General features: G+C 35.3%; 1 protein-coding gene and 1 long non-coding RNA gene across 2 annotated transcripts in view; one reads left to right on the top strand and one right to left on the bottom strand.

The window, feature by feature from the left end:
• LOC127562235 (uncharacterized) overlaps positions 1-21,421 on the bottom strand; it is a 171,661-nt gene that overhangs the window by 24,185 nt on the left and 126,055 nt on the right. The gene's annotated exons all lie outside the window — the stretch shown is intronic.
• SGK1 (serum/glucocorticoid regulated kinase 1) overlaps positions 2,029-21,421 on the top strand; it is a 155,233-nt gene continuing 135,840 nt past the window's right edge. Inside the window, exon 1 of the mRNA XM_051997793.1 lies at positions 2,029-2,382. Within this exon, the coding sequence (XP_051853753.1) occupies positions 2,158-2,382 (225 nt within the window). The 5' untranslated portion in view covers positions 2,029-2,157. The remainder of the gene's footprint in view (positions 2,383-21,421) is intronic.

Below are 21,421 nucleotides of genomic sequence, written 5' to 3'. Positions count from 1 at the left end.
CTAATTTCCCCCAATTAACAATGTAATAAATGACTCTCCTATCTGCTTAACTCCACAAAGTCACTAGAGCATCCATTAGTGCATGGATGGTTTGATTTATAAAATGTGTTGCCTTCAATTCAACTCAACAAACTCCACTGAGAGCAAGGAACAGTTTTGCTTACATTACATTTGTCCTCCAGAAAATTCAAATTACTGAATGAAAGGCATGGTCCAGTGAAAAGAATATTGTCTAGAACTATAGAACCTGAATGGAAATGCTGCCTTGGTTTATTTACTACTTGTAAAACTTTGAGCAAGTAACTTAATTATTTATTTTATATTCCTACTCTAGGATGAAATGTATTATGGTATAATGGACCAAGAGTTGTTTTTGAAGCCAGGAAGAGCTGAATTCAAATTCTACCTCTGACACACACAGGCAGTGTAACTTGGGAACGTTAATTAACATCCCAATTCTCTAGGTAGCCTTCTGAAATAATAAATTGCAGACAAAGTATCAACTTGAGGTATTGGTCTCCTATATCAGAGAAATACAGATCCAATTCCTAATCCCTAATTCACAATGTCCCAAAATAGGGTTATGTATCCTGTGGGCAAGTACTGCATTTTGGATGAATTAATGCAAGTTTGCACATTTTCTGCCTTTTGACTATGAGGTAATGAGGTAGTACAAAGTTATCAGGTGATTTGCTGAAAGTCACACACTGTAACACTGTAACTGTATCAGCTTCGACCTGATGCTAAATAACTGTGACCTAGTCTTTCAAACTATGGTATATACAATTCTCATTTTGGAACCATAGAATATTTGTTTTTTATTCCAAAGAAAATATTCTAAGGTATTGTCCAAAATCTAGTAGGAAAAATGGACAGATTAAATTAGGCAACTGTATATTTCTATTTCATCCATTTGATGTATAAAGAATAATGTAGGTAAGAAAGTTTTATTTCTATTTTTACTTAACTAGACCGATTTAATTTTTTTTAATGTCCTTTTCCATCAGTTCAAAGGAGTGTGATCATTCCTTTTTAAGATTTGAGGCCTTTGAATAAAGAATACTATTTATAGATAAGGCATTTTTGTTTAGTAAAAAATAACACAAATCTATCTTATGTTCTTATTATGACAAGACAAGAGGGAGGAAGATAAAAAGGATATTTTGTCACCTTCTGGAGAAAAATTGGCAATTGGAATATATAAGATTAAACATCTTTCTTAACCTGATGAAATCTCTTGGGTAGTTTTATTGCCTTTCTCTCTCCATTTGAACACCTTCATGAAATAAATGAAATTATATTTTCATTCAGAAGGCTTTTACTCAGGAAAATAGAAGATTTAGAAGATCATGAAATGAAAGTCTCCTGCATTTCATAAGTGAGAGCAATTTTTTTTTTGTCTTTGATTCAAATGGTCCAAACAACAAAAAAGAGGGGAGGGAAATGAAGTGGGGAAACTATTTTTGTATTCATCCCAAAGGAAGCATGCTGCTTTTTGCTTAATTCAGTGTCTGCACCTTTAGCTAACCTTGCTCAGTTATTCATGAACTCTTATTCCTTTCTACTTCTCTCTCTCATGTCTTTTCTGTCTCTCATTCTTTGTCTCTTTCTTTTCATTCTCCTCTTTCTTCTCTCTTTTCTTTCAATCTCCTATCTTATTCTCCCCTCCCTTCTTCTCTTCCTTTTCCTTCCTCCCTCCTCCCCCCCCCCCCCTATCTCCTCCCTCCGTCCTCTCTCCTTCCTGCTCTCTTTCTTGCTCCCTCTCTCAGCTGCTTAACTACATCTCCCACTGGAACTCGGTACAATCAAAAACAGCTCTTCTCTCCAACAGCGGCAAGGCACATCACCTGAAGAACAACTAACTGAAAAGCCAGACTCTAGAGAGGAAGGGTTTGCAGCCAGGTAAAGCAGGAGGGAGCTAGTCTCTCCCGTACTCCTATTTGGATTAAGAGGGGGAAGGGGAGGGAAAATAGCCCGGCATCCTTCGGCGCCGGCTCCTATTACCCTGAGAGTTGCTGCATATGGTCTGTGGGCTGCCACAAGGGTCGTGTGGCAGTTGTGCTTATGAATTCGAGGAATGATTAAAAGAAAAAGGATCTACCCTATGGTAAACGAAAGCTGGAAAAGGTCTCTGCAGTAGCTGGTGCAGCAGAATGAATGAGTGAAGAAAGGACTCGCTGCCTGAAATCTGATTGTGTTTCTCCCACCCCACTCTCTCGTTTAACTGTCTCCAGAAGGGATACTGAGGAAAACAGATGCACTAACCAAGTGCCGCACACTGGACCTATAACTGTGTACTCTCCATTGTGGAAAATGGTAAACAAAGACATGAATGGATTTCCAGTCAAGAAATGCTCAGCCTTTCAGTTTTTTAAGAAGAGGGTAAGGATTGATCTTGCTCGTATTTCCTCCCCTTTTGTTTCTTCCTTTTCTTGAAATGCGGTTTTTATGCCGAACTGAAGAGGGAATATTCCTCTAGTGACAAACCTTCCCCCATAAAGTGTTGTGTGAACGACTAGTGAATGAGTAGAGAAATAAGATCAGATAGTACCTGCCCTAAGGTGTAGTTTCGGGGTGGAAAAGGAGAAGAGTGGATCGGGGATGAGGTGATACGTGTGGGGAGTGGGGGAGGTGAAGAGAGGGAGATGGGCAATAATTGCCAGAGGCAGGGTTGGCTATGAAATGATAAATTCTCCATCAAAACCATAGCATCTGTACCTATGAAAAATATAATTGGACCAAGTACTATTATACCTTTGACTTTAGTTAGGGACTCTTAAAGTACCTCATTCTTTCCCCTAAGACAGTCTGACTATCTGTGTCTCTTTCTCTTTCTCTCAGTCTTTCTGTGGGTGTCTCTGTCTCTCTGCCTCTCTCTTTCTCTCTCTTTCCTCTCTCCCTCCCTCTCTTTCCCCTTTTTCTTCCCTCTCCATGTTTGAAGGATTCAACTTTCTTACACCTTTCATTCACTTAGTCTAGAGTACTGCATTATCATCCTCATTCATCAGAAGAGGTACCTCTTGGGTCCCCAAATCATCCAACCTGCAATGGGGCTGTATCTCTTGCCACAGCACCAATTCATGGGAGAAGATATAATTCAGAACTGAGGCAGTAAAGGGCAAGCATGACCTCAATCAGAAATATTGGAGGCCATCCTTCAAGAGCTCTCTTTGAATTCCCCTCTGTTCTGGTTGGGCTGATTTAGTACGATTGCCATTGAGTTTTTATTTTTTATTTTTTTGAAAGAAAGCAGCAGGGATCTGGATTTGACCAATAGCTTAGTGCTTACTATACATTAATGCATTTAAAAAAAAAAAAAAAAACTGCATGCCAGAATGTCCAGAACATTTCACTGTGCTACATGGGTTGGGAATGGGCAGAAAAAGGGAAATACCAGCTTCTTTTCTGTTTGACGATAAAATCTTGCCATTGTATAGGCAGCATAGGTGGTCTGCATAAACCTGCATATTAATGTCCGAGTAGGAGGTAAGCAGAGTGGGTTTGTTAAGTGGTCCAGTGACATCAGAAACTCCTTAATGAAGAGGCTTTCTTAAGGAATGACAGCCTGCCCCCACCTCCCTTCCATCCTGTTTAATACCCTGGGGCAACCCCATCAAAATTATTTTGTTCATTCATTCTTTCTGTCCTCCATTCATGTGCTCTCGGTGAGATGCCAGGAACAGAAATGCAGTCACTCACTTCATTTAACCCGCCAGCACAACACAATGAAAGGCAAGTCGGCTGAATTATGAGCAGGGACGAACAAACTCCCTGCACCAGAGCAAGCTGGAAAAATACAAGCAGCTTGTCAGGCAAAGATGAGAGGGTTGAAGAGCTTTTTTTTTTTTTTTTTTTGGCCAGACTTTGATTTATTTCCCATCACTGAAGTCTAATAGTTCCAAAAGGTCCTGGGGGCAAAAATAAATGCATGGAAAAATATGATTTCCCTGTTAGGAGATGCTTTTGCAAAAGCAGAGGCAATAAATGCCAGGTGATGCTTGTTACCAGGATTGTGACTGATCCAGGGGAAAATCTAGTCACTACAACTAAATGGATCTTAACTGTGTCTCTTTGCATACCTCTCTCCACTAAAACAAAAAAATAAAAATCTCTCTTTGAAAGATAATGGTGGGCATATGTCAGCAGTCAATGAACAATATGCTAATGAAACCATCCTAGTACTTCCCCCGATGATTCTTTTATCCCATCAAGTTTTATTTTATTGGGATTTTTTTTTGGGGGGGGGGATTGTTATATTTTTGCTTTAATATTTTTTAAAAAGCAAGTATCCTTATCCAACCATGCCATTGCAGAATGGTTTGGGCTTTTGAAAAAGTTGCCTTTCATGTATATTGCAAAGGAAATGTGCTCATTGAAATACTAATTAACCATCTGCTGCCCTTCTGCTAAAAACCACAATCTACCAATTGTACCCATTTGGTGCTGTAGCAATCCTTGATTTTTTTTTTTAAACAAGAGCAAGGAAACATACCTACCTCTTATTTGGGATGGATAAAGGATTTGAATGGAAACTAAACAAATTACACCAAGATGACTAGCTATGTGTTGCATCTGCCTACTGATATGTACCTATCAGATTGCTTCAAGTATAGTCAGGGTACCAATCCCTATTTCCCATCCCAATTCCATCTTTCAGCAATTCACTCAAAGATTGCTCTATCTAGGTAGTTACAATTTTCAATTAAGAAGTTGAGTTTCTTGATCTTTCAGTGACATCATGCCCTAAGTCCTATATTTTCAAATTGAATTCAATATGTGATCATAGATAGCTTTAAAATAGGAAAAAAAAATCTTGGAGATCATCTAGTCCAAGGCTTCTTTATATCATGGACCCCACGTATATACCATGAAGCCTATCACTTCTTAAAATATTGTTTTCAAATAAACATATTGCAAAGAAAACCAATTCTACTAAAATAATTATCAAAATAGTTTTTTTAAAAAGTAAGTCCATGGGTATCCAGTTAGGAATCTTTATATTTTTCATTTAACAAATGAAAAACGGAAGCCCAAAGATATTAGATTTCTTACCTAAGGTTATCCAGTTCACAGAGTAACATCAGAATTGGAATTCAAGTCCTTCAACACCAAATTTGCCATTCTATCCTATTAGTGTATCACCCTGCCTTGTGGCTTTGGGTTTTACTAAGAATAATCCTTTTATTTTTGAATTCTATAGTTGAGATTCCAGCCATAACTGTGTATTTCATTTTTTAATCTGGTTGGACAATATTATAAAATAAATCTTTGTTTGATGCCCACAGAAAATTCTGAATACATCCTGAATGAAAACTAAAGGATTTTACTAGATTTGATAAAAAAAATTAACTTTTGACCAATGTATGGATGTTATTGTTTTAACTGTTCAAATCACTGAAAGAACTGGGCAAAGTAGAACAGTGGCTTAAAGAAGCTTCTTTCCCAAAAGAAAGTTGCAGTCTAAATCTAAAACCTTTCTTAGCAAATAAAACACTTGATAGTAGTTCTAGAAAAATGGTTATCTTATTAGACTTGTGAGTACCATCTCATTGGAAAATAAGTGATATGGCATAGTATGGTTAAAAAAAAAATTATCCCTAGAGATCATCAAAGAGATCTGGGTTCAAATTTTGCTTCTGACCTCTGAAACTTACTAGCTGAACGACCTGGGACAAGTTCCTTTATATCTTTAACTTCAGTTTCTTTCTCTGGGGATAATTTCACTTGAATTAATGACAAGAGCAACAACCACAATAATAATAGCTTATAGAAAAGTCAAAAGAACCAAGTTTTGAATTTTGGTTTTCCAATACAAGACGTTAGATGGTTCAGTGGTTAGACTTCTGGGGCTGTCATTAGAAAGACTTGAATTCAAAAATGGCCCTAGTTATTACATGTGTGATTCTAGGCAAGTCACTTAACCCCTTTATCTTAGTGTTCTCATTTGTCAAATGAGTTGGAAAAGAAAATAACAAACTACTCCAGTATCTTTGCCAAGAAAACTCCAAATGGGGTTGCAAAGAGTATGACATGATTGAATAATTGATCTACACCACTTACCAGTTTCTCAGGGATAAGCTTTCTCATTTGTAAAATCACACTAGACAGGTGATCTCTAGGGACTCTTCTAAGTATGACTATGACTGAATTAGAGTCTTAAAAGAAAAACAAAATATGTCTTGGCCAAAAGAACCATGAATTTTCAGAAGAGAACAAGAGATACAAATAGAATAACTAATGAAGAAAGAATTTTAAGGTTATGAAAAGTGATCTACAAATATGATCTTATTTGACCCTCACAGCAACCATGAGAGGTAGGTGCTACTATTATTCCCATTTTACAGATTAGGAACCTGAGGCAGATAGAGATCTAAGTGCCTTGCCCAGAGTCATACAGATAAGTAAGTGTTGAACATCAGATTTGAACTCAGGTCTCTAAGATTAGCATTGTGAATAAAGCATTATAGAAACCTAAACTATTACCAATACTGCCACCTAATTAAGATTTGAAATTGTTGTTCTTTCAGCTTCTAAAAGAATCATTAGATTTATTTACATTCCCTTTCCCCTCCAGAGTTCTTTAGGAGTAAAAATTAAGGTATATGGATATAAGATATTTGGAGTTGTAAAACTTAGGTTCAAAAGTCAACTTTTCTTCTTAAGGAAATGTTGTCTTGAGAACAGGGACTGTTTTATTTTTATATTTGTATGTCCAGTATCTAGCTCATAACAAATGCTTAATAAGTGGATACTTAATTAATCACTGATGCTGTGACAACTTAAATTAAGTTCTCTATAAGAGGTCAAAGGGAATGCTATCCCTAGAGTTCTAAAGCCTTTGGGAACTCTGGAGAGAAAATTTATAATGATCCTATCAGAGATACTCCATTTTTCATGTGGTGAAGAAAAACAATAGGAAATACTCCAAAAGAGGCAAAAGATCAAATAAAGATGCCAAAATATTCATAAGTACTTTCATGGTAGTAAAAAGCTAGAAATGAACTGGGTGCCCATTGTCCAAAGAATAGCTAAGCAAATTGAAGTAGAGATACATAATGGAATATCATTGAGCCGTAAGAAATATGGAAAGATTTACCTGAACTGATACAGAGCAAAATAAACAGAACAAAGAGAAATATATACATATATTAACATATATATACATATATATGTATATATATACATATATATATATATGTATGTATGACCATTATAATGACCACTATAAGGTAAACAAACACATCGGAATTTAGACTTAACTACAAGGACCAATCTTATCTCCAAAGGACTGCTATAATGACTCATACTTTTCACTCTCAGTAGAATTGTAATGGACTCTAGGTGTGGAGTATTCATTGTTATTTTTTTTCCTTTGCTATGAAGGGAGAATCTATTGAGGGAAGATCATTATTAGAAAAAAAAAAAAAAAGACAAACATTATAAAACAAAACAAAAATCAAAAAATGGAAGGAGTGAGAGAGAGAACCTGAATGAATATGGGGAAGATCTACTGTGGTCCTCAAACAAACCAGGGTGTCTATCATTAATTCTCTTCCGTGGCCCTTCCCCTTTCACATTCTCTACTCTTCTAGGTAGCAGAGAATTCTACTGGTCATTAATATGCTCCCCTCTAAAGAGGAAGCTTGGTTTGTCCCAGAAAGATTTTAACATTCTTAAAGGGACTAATGAGCTACAAATCTACTGAATTTATTATCCATTCTGGTTGTATGTAAATTTGGCATTGATGAAAAATAATTCATTGTGGAATTGAAATATAAGATCTCATGATCTTTCAGATGTTAACAGGGAAATCAATTTCAATTTCACAGTTTATTTCACTGACAGAATATGTAGCCTTAGGTCTTCTATTGTACTTCTTTTAATGGGACAGCCAAGATATGCCAGTGATTGACTTGACCATTTTCTTTTCAGTCAGTATCTCTCACTGCCTGTGCTGGTTTATGGCATCTGTGTTGTTTACCCTCCCACCCAGAATCCTAAAAATACTTCTTTCCATTTCTTCTTGCTCATTGTTTTCATGTGAGCTGAAAAAAAAAAAGCAAATAAAAAAGAAACATTTGGGGCTCTAAGATCGTTTTCAGTTTTGTCATTGGTTCAGAGTTAGACCAGAGGGTCACTCCAGGGAAGGAGATGACTTGATTTATAGTGTTGAGGGATATAGAGGGGAGGACAGAATGAAGGGGGTTAGTTTCCCAAACAGCTTCCAAATGTGAGGTTTTGAAACATTGGCAGGTAAACTCTTTTATGCTTCTAGGTGTAGGAAAGGTTATAAGTGAAAATCAGAGTTGTAGATAGGGCTTTTTTTCTAAAAGCCTTCCTGTAAAGAGCAGGTGCTAAAATATTGTTATTACATGGACACTGCTGAATACCAATATGCCAGACCAGCCAAGATTTTTGTGATGTAGTGGAAAATGGATTTGGAGTCAAGAAAGATCCGAGTTCAATCCCATCTCAGATATTTAATAAAAAAGTTACAACAATTTCCTCATTGTAAATTAGAGATAAAAATAGGATTTGTCTCCCAGGATCAATGTAAGCATCCATTGAGATAATATTTATAAAGTGATCCAGCATATTAGGCATTTAATAAATACTTCCTTCCTCCCCCTTTTTGTCTCCTTTTCCTTCCTCCCATCTTTCTTTCCTTCTTTCATCTTTCCTTTTTCCTTCCTTCTCTCCTTCTTCCCTTCCTTCCATTTTCCTTTCTTCCTTTTTCCTATCCTTCCTCATTTTTATTTCCTCTTTTCTTCTTTCCTCCTTCCCTCCTTCCCTTTCTTTCTTCCTCCCTTTTTTCCCTTCCTGTTCCTCCATTCCTCCCCCTTCTTTATTTCTTTTCATCCTTCTTTCCTCATCATTTTCCTTCCTTCTTTCTTTTTTCCTTCCTTCCTTCCTTCCTTCCTTCCTTCCTTCCTTCCTTCCTTCCTTCCTTCTTTCCTTCCTTCCTGGCTCCTTGCAGTTCTAAATTTATGATCCTAAGACTAAAGATTCTCTTAGATCTCTTCCCACTTTTAAGACTATGATCCAATTAAGATTGTAGATAAAATAGTCTTATTTTTTATAGATTGATGAGTCAGCCCAGAATGGTACTTTCCAAGTGTAAAATGATGATGATGATGATGATGACAAAGACGGCAATAATACTAATAACATTTAAATAAGGTTTTACAAATATTATCTTTTTTTTTTCACAGCTACTCTGGTAGGGATGAGGGAAGGGAGAGTTACTGTTAAACTGAGGCAGACAGAAATTAAGTGACTTTCTAGGGTCATACAACTAGGATATATCTGAAGTTGAATTTGAATCAAGCTTTCAGGCCTAACACTCTATCCACAGTATCTCCTTGCTGTCTCTGAATTAAAATGTAATAATTTAAAAAACAGATCCCTTTGTATATTTTACATTTAATTACTTAATATACATGTTGCTTTGTCCAAAAGGAATTAAACTCTATGAGGGCAAATAAAATTTCCATTTTGTTTTTGTATCCCTAGTGCCTAGTTCTGTACCTGGCACATAATAGGCATTTTATGAGTGCTTGTTTTATTGAATTAAAGCTAAAGACTCTTTTGTTGACAGAAATTATATTCTATGTGTGTTCAAGTTGCTTTTTTAAATGACTTGTAATAGATACAAATCACTTGCCTTCATATACATAGTTTCCTACATAAAAAAGAAGTTAAATAGCAAATGATGATAGCCAAGAAATTAGCAGATAACAATTGACTGACATAGTTGAGCTGCACTGACATATCTGAAATCTGCCAGTTCACTGGAATGTTGTTTTGTTGTCTCTAAAAAGAATTTTAGTTTTTCACTTATCAGCATGATAATCTTGTTCCTTTACACTATCCTTGGAAGGAATTTTTTTCCCTCCTCTATAACTTAAAAAATATAGCTGCCCTGAGACATGTACATGATTTTTAAATCAGATTGATTTACCTGAGGAAACATGCTTTGTCTCTCTAGCTATCTATTGTGTAAATTCTTGACTTAGACTTAGTCCAACTTTTGGTCTTTACCTCTTACTCTTTGTCCTCCTCTTCTGAAATTCTCCTCCTGTAGTTTCCCCCAAGGACAAGTTCCCAGGAAAGAGGTCAGCCTTTTTCATAAGATATCACAGTAGATGAAAAGAAATTAAGACCAAATAACAATTTACCTCATATTGTCAATGAGGAATGGATTGATAAATGGATGAATAAACGGTGACTCAAAATATCCCAGTGGTGAGGTTGGTTGGGGGCTAATGTGGATGCTTTCTTCCTGCTTTTTATTTAGTATTTGGAATTATAGGATTGTAGTCACAGTTTGTTTTCTCTAGCACCTTTGCTGGCAAACATCTCAAAATGTTTTAGAGCTATTTGCAAGAAAGGAACTGAAAATTGAGGGTGTAGATGAAGACTATAGGAAAACTCTTCCCATCATTAGCACAAGCTGCCAAAATTTGAATCTAATTACTTTGCAAAGTCTGCTGTGACATTTTTCTGTGAAGAACCTGCCTACCTTGTGATTTAGCCTTGCTCTCACCTTGACCTCCTTTCCTTCCTGATACAATGCTCTCATACAACAGTCCTCTTGCTTAAAGAAATGAAACATCATGTGATTTTTTTCTTTTGCATTGCTTTCCTTGGAGTGGGGGACAGTGGGGGGGGGGTCAGAACAGAGGGAGAAAGCATGACTTGGAAAAGCTTTGGGAATCTTTTCTCTCTGAGCACAATGAACTCACTGCTTTCTCATCTCAACAACTTCAGGAACACCTACTGCCCACCCAGCCTTCCATCTTCTCCTCAGTCAGAGTTCAGTTAGCCTGTTCTCTTGATGCAAAACCTTGTCAGCTCAAAGCGGAACAGAAGTCAAGTGGAGAGTTTCAGTGCTTCCAGAAATAGAAGGGATGGAGAGATTCAGAACCTCACAAAGACACGTTTTAAGCATGAGCTTCCCAAAGGGCCAAAATTAAAATGTGTCAGACAAAATAGAAAATCCAAGTTAATAGCCTAGGTACTAAAAATAAGCATGAAATCTGGCTTTCAATGTTTACTAAAAATGTTTTCTTGCCCTCTGTGATTTCTCTGAGAATTGACTTAATTTCTTTTAGGTCCTAGACTTCTTGGCTAATGTTCATTTAGACAAATACATTACATTACAAATGATTGATAGGGAGCAAAATTATTATTAGCAAGACATCATATAGGAAATACAGAGCACAGCTTGATAGCTTAAAATATAGTATGAGAATGTAACAAAGATACCATTAGTCAAGTTTAACCTCTCATTTCATAGAACTTCTCTGAAGGGGAAATCTTACCTGGTAATGAGAATTTATAATTATATATTGTTTCCTCCTTGATGATAAGGACAAGCTCTTATGATTCAAAGCATTCTTTAATGTGTCTTCTAAAACTATAGAGAAAGGAAAATCCCTCTTTTACAATCATTTCCAATTCTCCACTTTTATCAATTTCAAGAGAGGACCCAATGACCTGAAGATACCAATCTTTACATGTCCTAGCACTTCCCTTTAGCTCTCTCACCTGTAGGATAAGGCATTTGGAGTAGATGACCTTTAAAACTCCTTGATGTTTCCTAGATGAAATGACAAAGCAGATTTCAGACTTGCTCTGGAAGTTGAAGAGCAGCTTCAGCATCGTCATACTGGGGAAAGAGCAGAGGTTCTGGAAATTGGAGAACTGTACATAATACTTATGAACTCTGGTCGCTCAATTTTATATAACTTCTAGCATGATGATATATATAATCCTTTGCTAGACTGAGTATATGATGTGCAGGTAAATTATTTCTCTTTGTCCAGAGGGTCCACACAAAAAGAGAGAATGGGAAACAGTTATCAAGTTACTCTTCCCTATTTCTATGTAACATTTTATTTCTTAGTCCTGTCCAGTTTACATGTCTATGAAGTCTTAAGTTCCAAAGAGGTAAAAGGAGATAGTAGTTGGGGATCCCTATGTAAAAGTTTCAGGCAAGTCTTGGGGAAAGCAGCTAAGCTGAAACATTGCTTGTGTGAAGCCTTTCAGTATGACAAATTGAACCCAGTTTTTTAGTCCAGCTTGGTGCTTGGTAACAAACATTTGTAGTCTGAAACCCAAATCTTGACCTTTGCTTTCTATCCTTTTAAATCTTACTGTAAACTGATTGTTTTACTCCGCTTCTTCTAGTCCCCATATATGCTTCCTGCCTTCCTGCCTTTATGCATTATGCAATTTTCCTTCCTCAGTTTACCTGTAATGCTTTTTTTTACCCTTGGCTCCATCTATATACTAATTCAATTGCTAACTTTTTCATGAAGTCTTGTGTGATTTCCAATTCTCTACTCCTTCCCAATGGAAGTAAAGTTCAGAACCTATCAACTAAGGCCTCCATTGCAAGCAAGATACCCGAGGTAAGCAACACAAAAGGGCAAATATCCTGAAATTATCTCTGTGATTCATGGTGTGAAGAGGAGTTCACTTCTTAAAGAAGGAATTAAATGCAGTTGAGTGGAAAGAAGAATTTGTTACTATATGCATAGATGTGCACTTTTGGTATTTTTCTATTTTAATATTCTTTGCAACTAGGCTCAGTTTTTCTAAAGTTCTTTTATATTAATATATATTCATTATATTATACATAATTATATTAAATTTTTGTGTCCTTCAAACTTCAGGGCTCTGGAATAAAGCTCAACAAGCTTTTAAAAGCACACTAAGGCTCTCCTTTTCTGTCTTATAGGAATGTTTTAAAAATCTTTTCTTTTTCTTAGTGTCTTTGTCTAAAGGCCTTGGTCTAATCTAAATAAGATAATTTTATCAGCTTTTAACTAACAATTCTGAAACAATTTCCTGCATTATACTCTTTTGAAATCATTCTTATCAAAGCCTAACCATTCTCTAAAGGAAAAAACCTACTCAACTTAGGAAGAACGTCTTTCTAAAACTGATGAGAAATCAAGTTTAAAAAGAATATCTGTTTAATTCAATTAATAAAAATATCTTTGAAGTTTGCTTTTGACCAAGCTGGAAGAGGGTTATTTAGAAGAAGGAGATAATTTTAGGAAAATGACTCTTTAAAGCACCTCATGCTTCAAAATTTATTATCCTTTTTGATGAATAAAGCTGTTATCTAAATATCCTATTTATTCTTGTTTAAGGAATTTTAGTCTTTATATTAAACTTTATAAATTATAACTAGACCTGGCTTATGTCTGAGAAATTTTCAAAGTTCTATCACTTTGTATTTTTCTAAGCAGAGATACTTAGAATTATCTAATGAAATAAATTTGTCCCGCTAAGATTTGAACCTGAAATATGGACTCCAGAATTTTTCTTCAACATAAGCTATCATTGCTTTCTATCATTTCATGTAAGTCTTTTCAGGTTTATAAAAAATACTTGTTGGATGGATAATGATAGGTAATGTAATCATTTAGATTTATGAAATATTTTACAAGTATTATCATGAGAACTCTGTAAGACATATGTTATGGACATTATCATTATTCATAGACATTATCACCATTTTACAAATGAGGAAACTGAGGGTCAGAGGTACTGAGTTACCCAATATCACTTAATAACAAAGCCAGGTTTTTAACCTAGTTCTTTTGACTCAAGAATCCAAGGTCTTTTCCCTATGCCACAGTTTCAAGAAGAAAAAGAATGTCTGTTGGTTTATCCTATCCAGAGACATTTCAAAGGCCTGCATTTCTAATAGTTTAGTGTCAGGCTTCAACAAACTCAGAGCTTACTTTAGAAATGAGGCAGCATTCTTGTTGCCTGTGAAAGCATAATATTAAAGCAGCAGGAGTGAGTATTTTGACTTGAGCATAAGACCAGCCCTGACTAGGGCTTTGTGAAGAGCAGGCGGTAATTTGGTTTCTTTTGCCTGACCCCGAGGTACCAGATGATATAAGAGATTGCCACCAACTTTAAATGGCCTACAATGGGAGAATTCAAGCTTCAAAAGAAAGAAGAAAATAACTGATAATCTTGTTTGTCTTCCCCACCCCCATGATCACAGGGAAACTAGCTTATGTGTCTTTCTACTGTGAAAATCTCCTATTCATGCATAGTTTTTGCCGAGGTCTACTCTAGAGAGTACATTGTGAACTATGGAGTTTTGATTGCTATACAATCTGAAAATTGTACCTTTCTCTAGGGGACTATTGACCAAAATGTATTCTCCCCAAAAGACTGGGAAAGTCATCTTTTTCTCTTCTGTTTTGAAGCATTGACTATTATTTGGAAGCATGCTGGTGAAGGGGAAGATTAGTGAGCTCATTTGGATCTTTCTGCTTCAGATATGCTGGATGCAGACTAAAGTATCTTTTCCTAATCATTTATTTTTGTTTATGTTAAATAATAAGACTTCTATGAGGTATGACAATAGCCTCAAAGTGTGAATACTGTTTGTAGAATAATTGCTATTACCCATGAGTCGGCTTTAAGCTACTATTGAAAAACAAGGAGAATTAGGAACCCAAGATGCTATGTCTCTATATAATATAAAGTTTATTTCATAATTAGTCACTTTAAGTGCTATGTGGCATTCTAAGCAAATAATGGATGTAGAGAAAGAAAACAAAGAAATGACATATTATTTTAATTCAATATTAATAATAGCCAGCATTTATGTCATGTTTTACATATATTATCTCATTTTATCTTTACAACAACCCTCTGAAGTAAGTACTATCATTATTCCCATTTTACTGATGAGGAAACAGGTTAAGTTTCTTTCTCATGGTAAAACCTAGCTAGTAAAAGTCTGAAGCTGGATTTGAATTCAGATCTTTTGGATACAAATCCAACATCTTAATCTGTAGGCCAAACAAATTCATCCCAGATTTGGCACTGAAAGCACATTGACAGCTTGAGATTTAAGATAACTAGAGGCAAATACCCTGTTGTAATTTGTGAAAAAATTATTATTAACCTTTTTAGAAGATTCAGATAATTCAATACTTCAAAAGAGGAAATTGGTGGTACAGTAGAGCACTGAGCCTGAACCCCGTAAGTTCTGGGTTCAAATATGGCCTCAGACACTGTCTAGGCGTAAGATCCTGAGCAAGTCACTTAACCCATCTGATTCAGTTCCCTCAAATGCAATGGAGAATAATAACATCCTCTCCCTTGCATGGCTATTGTAAGGATCAAATAAAATAATATTTCTAAAAGTGCTTATTACAGTGTAGTATAATATCTGACACTTAGTAGACACTACATAAATGTTTATTCCCTTTTCCCTTTTCCCCTAGAAGCTTTTGATTACAATATTTTTTCATTATTGTTACAGATCCCAACCCCTCCACATATTAGTTAAGGTTAATGGGTTATTATGGATTTTTTTTTTAAATCATCTCTTAATAGCCAGTTTACCTGCATATTTATCTGAGCTGATCTTCAAACGACAGGTCAACACTCACTATTGATCCACAGGAGAATCCTTTCCAGCTTGAGATGACCAAGCTAGCTTTGTAGATAGAGCTTCAGAAAGCCAAAGTCACCTCCATACCATAATGAGACATGAGAGGAAGAATTAAGTGGAAGGCTGATAAAAGGCCTTCCTATATTACTGTCATAGTCTACAGGCTACACGGGGACAGTCTGTGAATCACCCATATCTTTTCAGTCAGCTTGGCTATGATTAAGAAATACTAAAGTTTACAATGCTATCTATAGACAATCTCACTCTAAAATGACTGGCAAGTTCTACAGGTCTAATTCACGATAATAACTGATAGAATCTCTGATGTACCTCAAGCGTAGACAATGAGAAAAGGTACTGGTAAAATGTCTTCAGTTGTCATGGAAGAATAGATGATCCTATACATTTTTATTCCCTTTTACCACTGAAATGAAGATTAGAAATTAGCAGACCTAGCCTTGCTTCTGCCACTAATTCTGTGTGACCTTGAATAATTCACATACCCTCCTTTATGGTCATTTCCAAAGCAGTAAAATTATGAGGCTGGACAAGACAATGTATAAGGTCCCTTTAAGGAGTAATATTCCATGACAGAGTCCTATTTATTTTGGAGATGAGGAAATGTTTATGGAAAGAAAATAAAAGAGAAATAATGCAAAAATAGCCATAAAAGGCTACTATTCCTATTTAATTATATATTAAAACTTATTTATTATATAGAATTTCCTTTTACTGTTTTATCACCTTTATTTACATAGTATGGTAGAAAGACCACTATAAATTGACTCAAAAGACCAGAATTTGAATTCCAATTCCCCCTCTTATTTGCTATGTATTTATGGGTAAGTCATTTAACTCTCCTAAATCTTCAATTTCCTCTTCTGAAAAATGAAGATAACACTTAACTCAAAGGATTTGGGGGATGAAAGTGTTGAACAAATAAACTATTTTGCAAGTTGCTTTCCTTTTCTTTTCTGCCTCCATCTTTCCCCAAGATTCAGTGGGGTCTCATCTAACACTTTGTCTCACTTTCTTTCTTTTACTAAGAATTAGGAAACTGTGGATCTGGAATGTTATATAAAATCAAAACAACTTTGGACAATAACACCTCAGTTTTGGTAAAATGGTAAATGAGGGACAGTTGCTGGTAAAGTAGTTGTAGCCAATCATCACTAAGAGCTGTAATTTTCTCTTAAAAAATAAACAAAAAAAATTTCCTCTCAGAGGGTTCAGGGCAGCTCTGTGTCCCTAACCCTTCAAGACTTTCCTATCAAAGTCAAGAGGTCAAAGTAAAGAACTCATAATGAGTCTTCCTTCCCATTCCCCATTACCAAATACATGAGGAAAGGAAAATATATTGTATATTTTTTCCTATATAGGATTCTCTGAGGATCCACTATGGTAAAGACCTATTCTTGGGCCAATGGACCATTGGCCTGTCTCTTGAGAATGGAGAGCTGCTATATTTCCCAGAGTCTATCTGTTGTGGGAACTTTTAGGAGGGGCTCTATCTAGCATCTTTATTCACTACTTAACCTAAGGAGATTTTTTGAGGTCTGTCATGATCCTTTGGTAATGGATATGAATATGGAACAAGTAGAGGCTGAGGAAAAGGTCCCAGAGTCCCATGCAATTACTACAATGTGTGTTCCCAATCCCCCATCTCTGATAGAAATGTATCTTAGCCCTGAAAGGAAGAGCCTTATAAGTAAAAACTAGGGGAGGCAGAAGGAAAGTCATTATATTGAGTTTCTAAAAACTACTTGACCTAAGAATGAAACATTACCCATCTACAACTAGGCCATTGCATTCATTAGCTATGAAGATCCAACTATCAGTTGTCCCAAGTAAATCTATATCAGATTGCATGTTAATAAACCAAATAGAAGGATCTATATCATAGCCTTTATATTTTGTACAGCACCTAATAAGACAGTGATGCCTAATCAATTTCTAATAATTCAAAACAAAACATCTTAGAGTCAAAGGATATGGGAAAAAAATATTCCTGACTCAGGTCCAGTACCCTATTCTCTATAATACCCTGCAGTCCTTGACAGGTGAGCAAATGCCAAAGAAATTCATATTCTCATTCAATTAGATGCTCAATATTAAGATAGAGCTTCAGAAATGCTATTTCTTAAAATTTTATGCCTCAGTAACTTTTGAAATTGCCTGTAATTTGCAAAAAAAAAAAAAAAAATGTATTTTTTATCTACAGAATGTCACCTTCTTACCCAAAGTTTAAAAAAAAAATCCTATATTGGATAGAGAAAGCCTTAAAAGAACCCTGATTCTGGTCTAATTTCATATCACCTGTTATCACCCCAAACATGTGATTCCTATTTTCATTAATTATTTGTTGAATAATTGCTAAGTTTGGGCACTGGAGATTTAAGAAAGCAAAAAACATTGACTAATCTATGAGAGGTTTCCTATCTTGTTAAGGTACAAGTATACTCATAAGGACACTTAAAGAAATCTGTGATTTCATTAATATGAGGATTCCCTCTATTAATAGAGATAGAAATTCATCAAAGTCTGTGCATCCTGGAAGACTTTTGCTCATATTCTGGCCTTTCAGCTGCCATTCCTTGCTTTTGCCACATAACCAATCTACCCTCCCTTTCTCCCACACATTTCCCTGATAAAATCCTACAGCCATTTTTCTTCAAATTTCCTCATTGGTTATTTGTTGGAACATGCTTATATGTATCATGGGCCTCTTCATTGCCTTCTAGTAGACTGTTATGGAAGGAGCTAGCATTTCTAAATCATGTTGCAGTTCATATATCCCTCATCTAATTCTCATTCCCTATTGAAATGTAAGCTTCTTGAGGGCAGGGACTAACTTATATGCTAGTATTTTTATCCCCAAAACTTAGGACAGCATCTGTCATATAACAAATACTTCATAAATGCTTTTGATTCATTTGTCCATAATTTGAACAATAGACATTTTTGATCTCATTGGTTTTTCTTATGAAATGGTAAGACCAAGTTAGAATAAATAATAATCTTATCATATTGACCCACAAGAAAATATAGAATAAATGTCCAATCCATAAACAAGTAAAAATAATCAGTAAGGGCCAAAAGCAAGAATATTAAATTAGCTATTGGCTGCTATCATAAATCATGCATAAGCTAGCAACCTGCTAGCTTAATACAGTGGAAAGAGTGTTGGATTTGCTGTCTGCCACTTTTTAGTCCGTATCTCAGTTCTAGCCTTTACTACTTGCTTGACTTGTATCCAACTAAGCCAGTTTCCTTATCTATAAAATGAGGGGGTGAAATCACATAACCTCTGAGGTTCTTTGCATGGTTGAATCCTATGATCCTTTATTTTCCCACCCACTTCCATCAGCAACAAATTTGGTTGGGTAACAAAGATGATGGACTGCCTCCCCTGAAAATACTATTAAAAAAAAAAGCTTACTACTCTCATATTGTGGTTATTATTTTTAGAAGACAGAGCTGCAATCAAAAGCCAGCTATCAAATTGTTAGTAACTCAACCTTGGAAACTATGCAAATCACATAGAAGCTAGGTATAAGTCTTCTTGACCAAAATTAAGCATGCTTTTCCATGTCTTATGCTGCCTTCCTGAATTTATTCATAACTTTCACCTGGATCCCATGAACTGAATATTTTCCACCAATGTTCAAATTATTGAGCCAGGATTCAAAATCCCAGTCCAGGAACGTATCATAAAACTTTTGTTGCCTAAAGGAGCAAAGATGATTTAACTTGTGCACTTCCAAGCTTGATGCTTTGCTACCTTATTCTGTTTTAAGACTTCATTGTTAAAAGGGTATTTCACATCTAGGAAATTGTGTTAAATCAAATGACTGGGTTTTTTCTCTCTGTTTAAGGTAGGAGAGGGACACAGATGAAGTCAATTATTGGATTAATTCAACTTCTTGTTGAATATGTGAATGAATAAAGCATTTATTACACTTTTAATATATACCCAAAAACCTATGCAACATGTGAGGGATACAACTAGAAAAGCAAGACAACCCCTACTTTTGAGAAGCTCACTTTCTAATTGGGAAACAATATATATGGAAGGTCTCAGATGCAAGTCAGATGGAAAAGTTCCACCCTACTCCAGAGTGCCACAGAAAAACAAATGGTAGTATTTTTTTTTGAGCATTGAGAAATTCATAGAAGTTTCTGATGTTGAACTTTTGCACAGTATCAAGAACTTTGGTGATGAGAATTTTCTCTTCTGGACCTTCAATAGATGTGACTGTAGCTGAAGGAAATTACCAAGGCTCTTGGACTCAGAGTTCTGGGTTGTGTCCATTAGGAGAAGTTTATGATCAAGGTGATGGTGATGGATCAATTTGCCTAACACACGTTGCCTTCTATCTATCACTTGGGAACTTTGCTATTACAGCTAGGTTGGCTTGCCTGACCTGACCTGTCCATGGTAGTTGGTAGAGATGACTGTCCCCTACTTCATAGAAAGCAGTTTTCCAGATGCTGATGATTAATGGGGCTAAACTGGAAGCAGGGTAAGTGGTCTGGGGATAATTCCATTCCTAGAGCTCCTATGTTAGCAATTGATCTGTAGTCATTGCCAATGTTAATATAAAGGTAAACCTCTTTCTTATTATGGTCCCTTAGCGATATGCTATAGGAATTAGGCTAAAAACTAAACTGGTAGTTTGGAGTCTTGGCTCTTGAAAACAGCTACTGGATTATCTGCATCAATCTAAGAGGAGGTGGTGATCAAAAAAGGTGGTATAAACTTGGCTTATCTGCCATATACAGCCTCCTTTCACTCCCTCAAAGTACCTTGCTATTGAATAAAGGAGATGTTACCCAAAATATTAGCTTCTAGAAGTAAATATAGCCTAAATATGGCTTGGAATATTATAGAGTATATATTTATATTTTGTGATTAGCCCTTAAGACTTTTATTTCATTAAAATTCCTTCATGGTATGCTCTTCCTTTTGAAGATATCTTTATTAAAAAATAGATTATCTACTGTTTCTTTATAGTATTCTTTTGTCCAATTACAACTTCCACTTAGATTTTTGTTGCATATAAAGTTTTTTTCATATAATTATAGTCAATATATGAGTAGTGTGTCTAGTTGTCCATTCATCGTTTGTCTTAATTTTATATTACTAACATTTTCTTATTTTAATAATATTTTATTATATCAAAACACTGCAATTACTTCAATCTTTCCTTTTCTATTGAATATATAACTTATTTCCATTTTTTCTTCCATTAAAAATACTATAGGTATGAATTTTTGTATGGATATTTTTTCTTTTTAATTATATACTAAAGAGATATTATGATTTATATTATTGTCTTGCACATTGTCAGATTCCTGTCCTGAAAGACTATATTAATTTACAGTTCCACAAACAATGTAACAGTGTACCCTGCTTCCTCTCAGCCCTGTAAACAGAGAATGTTTTAGCTTTTAATGATTTTTTTTTTGCCAAGTTGATGAAAATGATTAGGAAGTAATTAAAAACTTTTTTAATGTGCACTTAGTATAGTAAGTGATATTCAAGTTATTTAGTTAACAATTTACATTTCTTCTTGTATAAATTGGTCATATTCATCAGCTATTTTTACACCAGAGACATTATTTGGATATGTACTTGAACAATGATTTCTCTAAATAGTGTTGAAAGCAAAAACTCTACAAAAGTCTTAATCTTTATTAATAGAGAATTGTGTAAATTAAGAGAAATAATATTAATGTCATATTCTGCTCAAATCAGGCTCCATCTGAAGTACTGTCAATTCTAAATAACTGGTTTTAGAACAAGTTAAAAGGCATTAAGACAAAGATAATTAGGGCATTAAGAAAGGAAGGAAGCAAGGCAGGAAATAAGCATTTGTTTAGTGCCTACCATGTTCTATACTTTATTAATATTATCTCATGTGATCCTAGACAAATCTGGGAGATAAGTCCAATTAATATTACCATTTTACAGTTGAGGAA

Source organism: Antechinus flavipes, chromosome 4 (genome assembly GCF_016432865.1).
Source record: "Antechinus flavipes isolate AdamAnt ecotype Samford, QLD, Australia chromosome 4, AdamAnt_v2, whole genome shotgun sequence".
In the NCBI taxonomy this organism is placed as follows: Eukaryota; Metazoa; Chordata; class Mammalia; order Dasyuromorphia; family Dasyuridae; genus Antechinus; species Antechinus flavipes.
This window is presented reverse-complemented; position numbering and strand designations above follow the sequence as displayed.